The following is a 13,517-nucleotide window of genomic DNA, read 5'->3' as shown; positions in this document are numbered from 1 at the left end:
AGGACCTTGCTCTTTCGAGGCAGGCGCAACACCACTGAGCTAAATCTCCAACCCCATGATAGGCTTGTGTGTGTGTGTGTGTACCAGGGATTGAACTCAGGACTTTGTGCTTGCGAGGTAGGGGGAGGAACCAAAAATCCCTGGCCCCATAATAGGTTTTTTAAATCAAAGTTTTACATGAGAGGAGAGCCTTCATCAAAGAAGATCTGAAAACCCAGGGATAACAGTTTTTACAATGCTCTGCTTCAGTGAGGATGGACAATTATGTGGAAAGCCCATTGGTCCAGGCGTGGTGGCACATGCCTATAATCCCAGTACTTGGGAACCTGAGGCAAAAGGATAGCTTGAAGCCAGCAAGGGCCACATAGTGAGTTCGAGGCCAGCCCGAACTAAACTACATAGTGAGAAAAAGACACAAAAACAAAAACTATATAGTGAGACCATGTCTCTAAAAATCCAAAGGAAGAGCCAGGTGTGGTGTTGCATGTTTGTAATCCCAGCACTTGGGAAGTTGTGTTAGGAAGATCACCGCCAGTTTGAGGTCAGCCCAAACTAAATACCGAGATCCTGTCCCAAAAAAAGAAAAGGAAATGCAAGTGACCTGTAGAGTGTTATCTAAAGCTAATAGATGAAGAGGGCGAAAGTCCTTGGTCTCTAGCACTTTTTTCTCTAGTATATGGGTGGGATCCATCTAAAATAAAGGTCTTCAAGGGAGAAGGAAGAGACTGACTTCTTAATTTTGTGACTTGTTTTGGGGGCAAGGGCTTTGCATCTATGACCTGCCTTGGATAAGAATTCTGGTTTCTGTGACTCACTTTGAAATGGGATGGAAGATGGGATGCAGGGCCGGGATGAGGACATGAGAAGGTCAGGGAGACTTTTCTTGCTTGCTTTTGGTACTGGAGATTGAACTTGGGATCTTGCACTTGCAAGGTAGGCGGTGGAACCACTGAGCCAAATCCCCAGCCCTATTTCTGTTTTTTTGAGACAGGTTTTCCCTATATAGTTAGGCTGGCCTTGAACTCACTCTGTAGCCCAAGATGGCCTCAAACTTGCAGTGATCCTCCTGTCTCAGCCTCCACGCCCAGCTGAAACCTTGTTTCTGAGACCTTCCTAGTCTTCAGCTCAACGTACGAATGACAAGTGCCATACCTCTGGGTTTCATACTGTGATCCCTGATAGTAGATCCTTGTAGGAGATTCCAAACAATGTGTGTGTTTTAGCCCCCAAGTGGCTAAGGGGTGGCCACTTGTTCTTGTGCAATCTTGCATTGCCACCTGCCAAAATGTGGCTCCCTCAAGAGGGCCTCAGCAGAGCTGAGCTGATGCCAGCATCTTGCCCTTGAATCTCCAAAATGGTGAACTCAATCTTTTCTGCTTCAGGTATTTATTATTGCAGCACAAGTGATTGGCATGTGATCTAAAATATTGGTTCAGGGACCCTGATTTCAGAGGACTTCAGCAAAGCCTGATTAAAATTGCCAAGTCTTGGAAAAATCTTTTCAGCAGAATGGAATCTGTCCGATTCTTCAGCTGAGTGTGTAAAGGTCCCAGACATAGGGTTAGCACTAATTATGTGCCCCCACCCCCCATGCAGTGCTTGAGCCCACTTCAGCCTGGTCAGACTCTCAACTCCCACACTCAAGCTTACCCTTTGGCCTAACGTGGTGTATTTCACAGCAGCATTCAGAAACAGGCTGGTGCTGGGAGTGCTGCCAAACTCTGAATGGGCCCCTGAGCCCAGGTGCTTGGGCACCTGATTGTTTAGCACAGAGGGACAACCAATCTACCCTGGGTCAAGGGCAGTGGAACTCTGGCCACCCCATGCTCGGTGCTTGGGTCACCACCAGTGGTACAGTCTGGAGAAGTCTATGGATAGGACAGTGACCCTGAATCCAAGAACAGGTTTCTGGAGCCTCAGGAAGAGGCAGCCTTTGTTTCAGGATCCTGTGCTTCTTCTGGCTGGCAACCAGTTTTAGGCTGGCAGAGCCTCCTCTCTCCAGGGCTATAGCAACTCCCGTAACATTGAGATTGTGTTTTTCTGGACTCTTGGTGAGCCACAGCAGGAACTACTGGCTACTTGGGAGGCATTGCCAGCTAGGAAGGGAGCCTGCTGAGGTGGACTGTTTCAGGCTGTAAGTTGTCTGCAGTATAGGGGACTGAACCCAGGGATCACTGAGCGACATCCCCAGTGTCCCCCTTTCCTTGAGATAAGGCCTAAGTTTCCCAGGCTGACCTGGAACTTGTTATCCTCCTGCCTCAGCCTCCTGAGTAGCTGGGATTACAGGTATGTACCACTGGGCCCAGCAAAGTCTGTTGCTCTTAGTCATTTTGGGATCGTGGTCCACCTAAGAAACTGATGAAGGTGCTGGTCTCCCATTCCCTGCAAAAATAACCACATAAATATTTTGTTCAGAATTGAGTGATGCTGGGGTTCCTTTTAGACCCAGACCTTCTGGGAGATCCTTCTATCCAGAGTCCTTCTTTAGCTCATTGGGACTCAGACTGGAAAGTCCACCAAGACCTCCTACAGATCTTGGGCCCTGCCCCCAGAACTCGAGGGCTGGGACGAGCCCAAGTACCAGTTCCCTGCAACTGCTGGCACTGCTGGGCTGCACTGCACAGGCCTTTCCAGGACCTAGCCTCAGCCCTGCTTAGCTTCCTCCTCCACCAGGGCTTCAACTGTCTGCACCTCTCAGCACTTGCAAGTGCCCTCTGTCCCCAAAGCCCCACCCTCAGCGTTTTCATCAGTTGAGACCCTCAGGCTGACTGCCGCTCCCTTCTACTCCATGGCCGCTGTGAGAAGCCCAGGTGAGCCAGGGCTTCAGTTCCTCCAAGCTCCACTTCATAGTGACAAACAGCACATACAGCATTGAACCTTCCCCTGCTTCTGTTGTTTCCTGAGATTCCTAAATTGTGCCACAGAGCAGGAGAAAGTCAGAGCTGGGCAGAGGGGAGACTTGAGGCAGGACTTCTGGATCTTAGAGGCAGCAGAGGCCACTGATTGCTTTTGTCAATGAATTTGGGACTCTGCCCCAGGTGGAAACATGTTTGGTAGAGCTACCAGAACCCAGGCCTCCTCAGAATCCTTTGAGGGTTTTCAAGGGCAGAGGACCCATGGACTTTCACATGTGTTCCCCATGGCCACAGAGCTAGAGGAGGCCACCATGGATGACAGCCACACTTACAAAGCCATCAGTCCCACACCTTATCGACTGGGGAGTCTTGTGAGGTGGGGAAGGTTAGAGAGTGACCACTCCCACAATGCCAGCTCTCTTTACCTTCCTTCCCACTGGAGGGAGCCTGACCCCATTTTTGAGGCCTTCTGTGCCCAGCAGCCTGGGGGTCACAGTGGTGCACATTCTTGTGTCCTAGCTCCCCCACATCTCAGGTGAACACAGTCCTGCATCTGGGAGGTGATGCTAGTGAGGCTAGGGTCCTGAATGCGCCTTTGCCTGGGGGTTCCCTGAGCAATCTGGAGCTCCCGCCAAATCAAGCCTAACCCAAGGATCACCTACCTCATCCAGTACTGCAGTGCTGACAAAGAACATGAATACACTTCTGAGTTGGCTGTCAGGAGGAACTTCACCTGGGAAGTCTCCCGTGTGCGCAGTTAGACCAGGGTACTGAGGCCTGAGTGCAGGAGTAAAGGACCACCTCATTCTTTGCTTTTGTCTCCACCTCCAAATTAAACACAAGTTCAGGTTTCCCTTTATGTGGAAAGAGACCATCCCAATGCTGAGGAAGGCAAAAAGCCCCAGAGGCTTCTCTCTGCTCTTTCCTCCTCAAGAGGAAGATGCTAGAAGTGAAGGGAAGGAACCAAGCCGAGGCTGTGGAGGTGGTCAGAACCCCCTTGGCTGTGTGCCTTGTGCAAGTAAGGCTCCTTTGGGAGCCTGGTTTTGTACCCCACCCTGGATTTTGTGCTCATCCAGTGTGTGTGACCTCTTCTGTGACAGGGATGAGAAAGGACAGAGATTCAGACTTGGCCTTGCCTGCCCCGGTGTTACCCCAGTGCTAGGCTTCACACAGTCCCTCCCTAGGCTCTGCAGCAGGCCATCTTCTGTGCCGGGGAAGCAGGAGGGGGAAGGAATGCCCAGGAAGGGAAGGGCCAGCACAGAGGAGGCTGGGTAGCAGGCCCTACATGCTCCCTGGCTGAAGCATCACAGGCTCCATTCACACCCTGCCAGACATCATGCCACAGGAGAGGCTGAAGCCAAATCAAAGAATAGCCTGGTACCGTTTTGTTCTGCCAAATCTGAGCTTGAATCGCCCCAACAGCAGCAGCAGGAGAGTTCTCACAAGGAAGTCCTCTGAGATCCAGTTCCAGAGAAAGAATGCACACCAGGGGCTTCATGCAAGGCCCATTTTGGGGGAACCTAAGGGCCATACTAGGTTCTTTCAGTGTTTTGGGTAACAAAGTAAATACCATCAGTGCCTGGGAATGTACAAGGCTCTAGCCTGGACCAAGCCTGCAGCTGGCTGGGTCACCACAAGAACAAGGCACTCTGATTCTGTGGGAGGATTGGTGAACCCTACTTTCCACCACCCAGGTCTGATTTCCACGCACCCAGTGTCAGTACTGACACTGCACAGTACCAGTGCCACAGCCTGGCTGTCAGTATCCTCAGACTAGTTCAGGAACATAGAGTTGCCCAGGTGTCAGAGCCCAGAACAATTGCAAAAACTAGGCCCTGAGGGGTATGGGACTGGAAATGATCAAGGTGTGTTTACCACGTGGCCTCTGGAATGGATGGATGTAGACATCTGCATGGTCACTGACAGTAGCTCAGGAAGATTCACACTTCTCAGGTGGCAAGTATTGCCGGAACTTGCACTTCTCTAATTGGCCTGAGGCCTTCAATGCTGCTAGGTAGAACTCAAAGCAACACCCATCCCAGTCACCCACCCAGGTGAGTGGGCCACCAGTGAGTGTCACAAGGTAGCAAAAACCACTTCAGAGGCTAACAGTTCTTATATCAAAAATAGCAAAATTTTAAGAAACTGTATTCTGGAAAATGCAAACTTGGGGAAGGAGATTAAAAGATCACACAGGGCCGGGGATCTGGCTCAGTGGTTTCACTGCATGCCTCATAAGCACAGGGGCCCGAGTTCGATCCCTGGTACCAAAAAAAACAAAACAAAAAAAAAAACCACACAAAAGTCCAGCACTTTGACATACTCCTGGCAGACTTGGGATTTTGCTGAGATCTCTGGGAATACCTTCATGGTGGCAGGATACGGGGAAGTATACAGTCCCAAAGGCCTTCACACCTCTTGCCTTCCTTCACCTGAGGGCTAGGTGCTCCCTCTGGCACTGGTGGAATAGTCAAACCCAGTGAGGCCCTGCATGGGCAGGCACTCTCACCAGCCCTGCTGCCTAACCAGAGTCCCAGGGAGGCTCCATCCCTGGCCTCTCTGGCCTGCCCCATTTCCCAGAGAGCTGCTTCTATTTCCGGGTATATCTATCCCAACCAAACCTGGGCTAGGGTTCCCCTGCCTCTGAGGGTGGAGTCTACTAACAGGCAGGGTGGGGTCCTGGCTCCCTGCAAAGACCCAACAGGTGGTCTAGGGGTCAGCCATACCCTGGCATCTGCCTGCCCTCCCGCTAGCCTGCTTATCTGCCCTGCCTGGCCCTGCTTGTGTTAAGCCTGAGGGAGCCTCTTAATGCTGACCTGAGCTATAGCAACAGTCTCAATAATTAACTGGTGTTCAGAGTCCGGATTTTAGGACTCAGTTCTTCTTAAGGTGGCCCTTGGTTCCCTGAGCCTGGACTTTTCTGCTGCAGAATGAAGTTAGGCTCAGAAGCAAGACACTGGTTCCAATCTATGGGGGAGTAGCCCTGTGTGAGACACAGGCCCCTGAGTGGTCACTGGGAAGGGACAGTCTGCAGGGGGAACAAACGAGGAAAGATCTGGAGGCTCCACACTGAGTTGGTGTGTGGCCTCTATCCAGGAAAAGGATCTGCATCTGCATCTCTCCTTGGCTCAGGTATGGCAAGCCCCAGTCAGTTTCCCAGGATACCAGGCTCCTCAGTCTCCATCACAGATGTGCCTCAGGCTTCCTCTGGGAAGTGTGGCCCCGCAGCTGTGGTGGTGGCACCCCCTGCTGCTGTTGTAGTTTCTTCAGGGCCTGGTAGGCCTGCACAGCCCGCTTCCGCTCCTCCTCCACAATCCGCTGCCGGGCCAGTGAGGTGGCCTGAGGCTGCCGGGATACAGCGCCAGGGCTCAAAAGCATCTTCAGCATCAGCGATTTCCTGCCAGGCTGAGAAAGAGAGAGGTAAGGCTGACACATGGGCTGGAGGAGGGAAATGGCAAGGGCTAGGACTCTTAACAGCTCTCAGCCCAGTGAGGTGCTGGTACACCCTATAACACACACAGCACTGGCCTTGGCTGTTTCCTGGCAGCACAGGACAATACTGCTAACTCCCCAGCTTCTGCACACCTAATCCCTACATACCTGGTTTCTGCTCGTGCTGCTCCTGGGCTGGGCAGTCAGCTCTGGGGGCTGCAGGACCACCTCTCCAAACTTTACTGTGTCTGGAGGAACAGAAAGGAAAAAGGGCTGCTGCCTACACGTCACCTTGGCCCTGGTGCCTACAGTCCCTGCCACTCTTGTCCACCCCCACTCCCTGTCCTCAAAGCCAGGACACAGAATATGGACTCATCTGCTAGCCTGCGGGCTATGGACTTGGGGAAATAAGTGGGCTGGTGGAAGGAATAGGTCTGAAGAGTAGGTCTGAAGGGACAGAGCCACTTTGGGAAGGGTTACCTCTCAATAGCTCCTGCTCTAGCCTGTCCACTGCCTTCTCCTTCTTTTTCTGCTGGGCTTTATCCAGTCGCCGTTTCTGGAACCTGGAAAAAAAGCATGATGCCTTCCAAAAGCATGATGCTTGCCCCAATCAGGAGCGGGCAGGGGCCACCCCACTCTCGAGAGGTCAGAGAGGATCCATCCATCAGAGTGAGCTCTGCAGTCACTAGGCCTTTTGAGGGTTCCCAGTTGGTGGCTGTCAGCCCAGGAACATCTGATAATGTCTGTGGACATTTTGGGCTGTAACACTGGACAGCCTAGGAATGCTGCCAAATACTAAGATGCACAGGACAGCGACACTGCAGAGAACCATCCTGCCCCGAGTGCTGGTTACGCTGCTTTAAACAAATGGCCTAGCAAAGTCCCAGAGATAATGTTGTAGCACCTTATGATGACGTTGAATTCTAATGTCTTTTATTTATTTATTTTTGAGCAAAAAGCAGTGGCAAAGTTTATCTGAGAAAGAAATGAAGAGTGGGAGAGAAACTGGCTCTGCAGAGCAATCCTGGTCTGATAGAAAAAGAAGGAGAGAGCAAAGATAAAAGTACATCCTAGGGGCCAGGGATTTAGCTCAGCGGTTCGGTGGCCTGCCTCGCAAGCGCAAGGACCCGAGTTCAATCCCCAGTACCAGGAAAAAAAAAAAAAAAAAAAGTACACCCTGTAGGGCCAGCAGTTTAGCTCAGTGGTTCTTCTACCTGCCTCACAAGTACAAGGTCCCGAGTTCAATCCCTGGTACCAAAAAAAAAAAAAGAAAAGAAAAAAAGTATACTGTGTCTGGGACACACAGTGTAGGCTATTGTGGAAAGTTATGACTGCCAAATTCTAAGGTCTTAAAATAAGTTTGGGGACCACTGTGTGCCACGACCACTCCAGTGGAGTCTGCGTGACAATGCCGGTCACCTGGCAGAAACCAGACCCGAGGTGTCGTCCCCACGGGGTTCAGCCTCCTGGAAGTCCTTGGCACACACCGCATGCAAAGTCAGCCGTGAAGAGAATAGCTGGCCTCTCTGCCTGCAGTTTGGGGACATTGGGTTCATTTGTAATTCTGTTCTATTTTGTCTTTATTACTATTTGTTCATTATCTGTAGAATTGTATTCTGGGCCCAGGAAAGATCAGGAACAATTAGATGTTCCTAGAGATGGGGAGGTGTTGGGGCACAAGAGGACGGGAGGCCAAAGTGCTGACTCTGAGCCCCGGACTGTGAAGTCCTGAAGGTGATCCTGAAGGTGACATGCTGAAGCCAGTCCTTTGTTTTACAAACTTCCCCTTCTGACTGCGTATAGGTGTGGTCTCACCTTGACCTTGTGGTCTTAGCTTTTACAGTACTATTGTCCATCTTTCTCATGCCTGCCTGTGACTGGAATCACTCTTGAAGTGTGCCCTTGAAACTAGTATATATACATCTAGAGTTAGAAATAAAATTGCAGCAGCTACTACCTTCACTACTCAGTGCTGTGTGGTTTCTGACTGTCACCACCGAACCTGCTCCCACCTTTCTGAAGATCCCTGTTCTCCTCGTGAAATCCAGTCTTTGCTCCCCTACGGTCGGTAGCAACTGTGGGTTTAGGCTATATATATGAATTAAGTTTCCTAGAATGTAATTTTCTTGCCTAATGCGCCTGCAAGTACTACAAGGACTCAGAAAAAGGGAGACACTACAACCCATCTACTCTGCAGATTTTACAGAATCAAAAAGATATACCCTAGCTGGGTGTGGTGGCACACACCTGTAATCTCAGCACTGGGGTGGGGGTGGGGGCTGAGCAGGAGGATCACTGTGAGTTCGAGACCAGCCTGGGCTACGTAGTGAATTCCAGGTCAGTGTCAACTACATGGTGAGACCCTGTCTCAAAAACCAAAAAAAAAAGTTATACCCTAGCTGGGCATGGTGTCATACCCCTGGAACCTCAGCACTTGGGAGGCTGAGGCAGGAGGATAATTGAGAGTTCGCAAGGCCAGCTGACTACATAGTGAGACCCTATCTCAAAGAAAAAAAAAAGATACACCCTCCCTTGTAAGAGTCAGGGGAAATGGACGTCACTGGAGACCCCTGCAGTAGGTCCCAGCCTCCTGTGAGCCACCACAGCACCAGCTAAAGGTTAAAGAACAGACAGAACGAGACTTACAGTGAAGCTGAATATAGTGAATCCTGGGTCCTGGTCAGTGCTGCTGATGGCAGCAAGGACAAAAGCCCCCAAGCACATCCAGTATTCACTGAATACAATCGTGAGAAGGAATAGGGAGCTTTGAAGGCATCTAGTGAATTACTGCCGAACTCCTGGCATGATGGTGCCAGGCTGGGCTGTCAGAGAGTTGGCACTGCTTATCTTGCTAGGACAGAAGAAACTGGTACTGGGACCGGGTACAATTAGCAAGCAACCCACAGGGCCAGTGAGAAGTAATTCAGGGGAAAGGATTGTAATTGAGGTCTCTCTGACTTCAGCTGCACGTAACTCAGCAGGGCCCTGCCACTTCACAGACTGGGACTTAGGCCTCGATGACAGCCATTAGCAAAGGAGTAATGCTAGCCCGACTCTGCCAGCTGACGTGCCCGTTTGAGCCACACAGGGCTCAGTATATCTGATTCCTGATATACAACAGTATAAGTGGAATTAGGGAAAGCAAGAAGCCTTCTCATAGCCTGCTAGTACTGGGCAGGGATGTCTCCTACCCTCCCTGTGCCCCCAAAGAGGAAAAATTGGCAGCTATAGATATTTTTATCCTAACTTTGATAAAATCTTGGGTTGGTTAATCTGGAAAGCTGTGTTTAAGAAATCTATCTCAAGCCAGGCATGGTGGTGCACGCCTGTAATCCCAGCACCTGGGAGGCTGAGGCAGGAGGATCACTGAGTTCGAGACCAGCCTGGGCTACATAGTGAGTTCCAGGTCAGTCTCAACTACATAGTGAGAACCCATCTCAAAAAACCATAACCCACCCAAAAAAAAAAAAAAAAAAAAAAAAAAAAAAAAAAGAAATCTATCTCACTGCTTAGCCAAGTGTGGTGGTGTACACCTGTAACCCCAGCACTCTAGGAAGCTGAAGCAGGAGAATGGCAAGTCTGCGCCTAACCTGGGCAACTAGTGAGACCCTGTCTCAAAGTAAGAAATTTTGGGATTTAGCTCAGTGAAAAGGCCTTGAGTTTAATCCTCGGTACTGCCCAAAATAAAAAATAATAAAAAAGAAAAGAAGACTGCATGTTGAAAATACCTCCCTGCCCTCCCACAGGCCAGGAGGAAGATCAAGGCAGGAGGGAGAGGGCAGGCGTGCTATTGTCTGGACACCATCCTTAGTAACTGTACAAAGAGGATAACTAAACCTCAGGACAGTGACATTATCTCAGTATACTTTACAGATGAGAACACCAGGCTGAGCAATTGTAGAACTTGTACAAATGACCAAGCCAAAGGCTCTGGAATCTCTTTTGGACCAGGAAGGAGAACACTGGAAACAACTCCAACCCAGGTCCAGGCTAGGGCTGCATATCATCTTCACCCAGATCCCTTTACAGTACTGATTCCCTTGGAGACATCCCAGTAGCGAGAAGCCTGTCCAAGGCAGATGACTGGGCCCTAAAGCCCTCATGCTCTTCCAGAGAAAATAAAAAACAAAGCAAGTTCTTTGCATGACCTGACCCTTCTCCCCGCTGAACTCTGCCCTTACCAGGACCTTGCTTTTCCTGAATCGAGAAGTAGACAGGGGCAGATGTGGCAACAAAATTCTGTCACTGCAGAACCCACAGCCCGCCCTGCTGGGGCCTCCAGGCAGATTCTGACCTGTCTGGCCCCCGACTCACGCTTTTTTCCGCTCAGATTTCTCCTTCTTGCGAGCTTCCTGAACCTCCGGCTGCCGGCTGGTCTGGTTCTTGCTGAGGAACAGCACGTGCTGGGTCTCCTGCTCCATGCGCTGGATGTAAGCCCCATCGGACTCTCCCTTCCCCTGCTTGAACTTGGGAACCATGATATCAGGCTCTAATCCCTTTGCTTCCTTCTCCAGAGTGTTCCTGAAGGCCACCTGGGCTAAGGACAAAGGAGGACCCCAGAAAAGGTGTGGCATGAGAGTCAGGAGGGGGTAGATGGTGCCAGGCAAGTGATCCAAGCTCACTTCCCCTCATAAGGAAGAGAAGACCAGGCTCAAGTGGAAGCAGCCAAAGAGGATCTAAAATGCTCAGCTCAGGCCATCCTTACAGATGTGACCTCACAGCCTGCTGGTATGTGTCTGTCATCCATTGCAGCAAAACTGAAAAAAGCAAATGAAAACCTATGGATTCTCTTCTGCTCATCCACAAATTTTTTTGGGGGGAGGTGGTTTTGAGACAGGGTCTCACTATGTAGTTGAGACTCACCTGGAACTCATTATGTAGCCTAGGCTGGTCTTGAACTCACAGTGATCCTCCTGCCTCAGCCTCCCAAGTGCTGGGATTACAGGCATGCACCACCATGCCTGACATCCACAAATTTCAATACCCAGCTACTGAAGCAAGCCCAACAGAGCTACCCATATGGATGTGGAAAGATTCTATAAATGAACACAGACCATAGAACAATAATATGAAGAAGAGGTTTTACATAATGAAGTTATGAAAATATGAATAATACCTCTCCACGGAAGGTTGTACAGAACATTTTTTTCAAGGGGAAGGATCAGCCTTTATAGATACGGAGGCTCATGTTTCACTTCATACTTCTCAGAACTGTTTGACTCTACCAAGTATGTGAGTGCACGTGTGCCTAATGCTTGCATACACACTCAAACACACACGCTTTTATCCAGTGCTGGTGATCCAATTCAGGACCCTGAGTGTGCTCTGCAAGCACTCTACCATGGAGCTATATCCCCAGACTTCTGAGTTTATATTTTTAAAATAATTTAACAAAAAAGGCATCAATTCAATGCAGCACAATTCACACATGTGCCATCCTGGGCTGGGAATATAGCTCTGAGGTAGGGTACCTGCCCCAGCATGTACAAAACCTTGGGGCAGAGCCCCAACACCAAAAAAAAAAAAAAAAAAAAAAGAAAAAAAAAATTCCATCCTCCACTTGGGCCAGCATCTCCTCTAACCCTGCTTTCTTATCTCTTAATTTCATAATCTCTTTGGCAGAAAAGCTAAAGTTTATATATCATAAAGTTTATAAATCAAAACAGTAAGGGGCTTGAGGGGAAGGGGAGAATGGGGAAAAAGGATGGGAAGTACCATGTACAGATGCAAATTCCCTATGTTGAGGGCTGGGGATTTAGCTCAGCGGTTCGGTGGCCTGCCTCGCAAGCGCAAGGACCCAAGTTCAATCCCCGCTACTACAAAAAACAAACAAAACCCCAAAATTCCCTATGTTGAGTGTCATCATTAAGTATACCTAAAATGTACCAATAAATGTTTTTCTACTAAAAAAAATCTATAAAACTATTGCTGTAAAATCAGTTTGGAAAAGCAAATATGTATATACATAAAAATGTACAAGCATCTTGACCCCATTGTCCAAGACACCCAGAGTGGCATGAGGCCCAACCAGACACTGGGGTAGGGAATGAGAAAGGCAAGCTTTTCAGAGGGGTCTGACCAATTTTCCTCCTTAAATCTCCAATCCACCCACTTCTTTCTGCCTGTTGCTTAGCGCCTGGTCCAAAGAATCATCACTCCTCACTGGTAACAGCTTCACTGATGATGTATCCACCCACTCCCTTTGGTGATGTCTTTAAAGTAAATCTAAACTGGTCATCTCCGTTAACATCCCCCAACTCCATTACATTGGGAGATAAAAAAACAACAACAACAACAACACTTCTTTTCCCAGAGGGGAAACCCCTTTTGGTTCCCTAAACTGATCCCCACCTTCCAGAAACTCCTTGTATATTTAGTCTCCCCTGGAACCACAATGACACCGCCCTTGCTTTGGCTTTGGTGACACTGGTCTTCCTTCAGTCCTGCTTCCCTTGCCCTTTTCCTTCAGCACTGGGTCTTGTTTCCTCTGCCTGAAACACTATGAAGTAGGATTTGGGCAACTGGGGAGATTCAGACACACAAATCTGCTGCCACATAGTGGAGACCCAAACATACCCTCCTTCTTCCTCTTCTTGAAACTGAGGGATTTTCTCATCTCTTCACGGCTCTTCATGATCTCTCGCAGCCGGAAAGGAATTTCCTGTTCATCCTGATTCTTAGGCTTGCAATTCACTTTCTTCTTTTCTTTGCTGGGAAAGAAAACCCGCGGGGGTTGAGACCCGTCCCAGGTAAAACACAAACTGAATTAGAAAAGGAGCCCAAGCCTAGAAAGAGGAACAACGGGGTCACGGGACCGGCAGGGAGAAGGCCTGCTTCTCTCACCCGGTGCCTGGAACTGCTTTCTCCAAGCATGCTGGGGCGAAAGGCGCTCCAAAAATCCGCGGGGCCTGGCACTGCTGGCCTCATACGGGGGACGGAGCCCAGGCAAAACCAGATGCATTCACGTCTCCACATATTCAAAGGATTTCTGCGGAGAGTGGGTCACGGCATCATCCCTCGAGGAGCCCCTGGGCCCACCCCAAGTGTGTGCACCTAAGTGTGTCAGCTCGCTGACAGTCCTTTTTGCCGCCGTCCCGGGCTCCCTGGTCCCGCCGACACCGCTGGGGTTACCGCTCGGCGACCAGTACCCGCCATCACCACCCCCAGAGCCTTGACAGCGGAAACCATTCCGCCCTCGCGCACGGCCCCGCCCAAAACGCTACTTCCGCT

At 49.9% G+C, this 13,517-nt stretch overlaps 1 protein-coding gene across 1 annotated transcript; it reads right to left on the bottom strand.

Annotated features, from left to right (window-relative positions):
- Nucleotides 1-4,039: 4,039 nt before the first annotated feature.
- On the bottom strand, nt 4,040-13,475 carry Ccdc137 (coiled-coil domain containing 137). Its single transcript, XM_010618747.2, has 7 exons — nt 13,436-13,475; nt 13,131-13,209; nt 12,864-12,997; nt 10,602-10,824; nt 6,768-6,850; nt 6,456-6,535; nt 4,040-6,260 (listed from the first exon to the last, which is right to left on the bottom strand). The coding sequence occupies exons 1-7, from the start codon at nt 13,473-13,475 to the stop codon at nt 6,039-6,041; spliced, it is 861 nt and encodes a 286-aa protein (XP_010617049.1). The 3' UTR covers nt 4,040-6,038.
- Nucleotides 13,476-13,517: the final 42 nt, after the last annotated feature.

Source organism: Fukomys damarensis, unplaced genomic scaffold (assembly GCF_012274545.1).
Source record: "Fukomys damarensis isolate Sample0158 unplaced genomic scaffold, DMR_v1.0_HiC HiC_scaffold_23, whole genome shotgun sequence".
Lineage (NCBI taxonomy): Eukaryota > Metazoa > Chordata > Mammalia > Rodentia > Bathyergidae > Fukomys > Fukomys damarensis.
This window is presented reverse-complemented; position numbering and strand designations above follow the sequence as displayed.

Bases quoted from the DNA above. Each gene is read 5' to 3' on its own strand.
- Ccdc137 (XM_010618747.2), bottom strand. From the start codon at position 13,475: ATGGTTTCCGCTGTCAAGGCTCTGGGGGTGGTGATGGCGG. The intron at 10,825-12,863 runs GTATGTTTGGGT...CTTTGTCCTTAG, and splicing joins CAAGAAGAGGAAGAAGGAGG to CCCAGGTGGCCTTCAGGAAC. The intron at 6,261-6,455 runs GTATGTAGGGAT...TCTCTTTCTCAG, and splicing joins GCAGCACGAGCAGAAACCAG to CCTGGCAGGAAATCGCTGAT.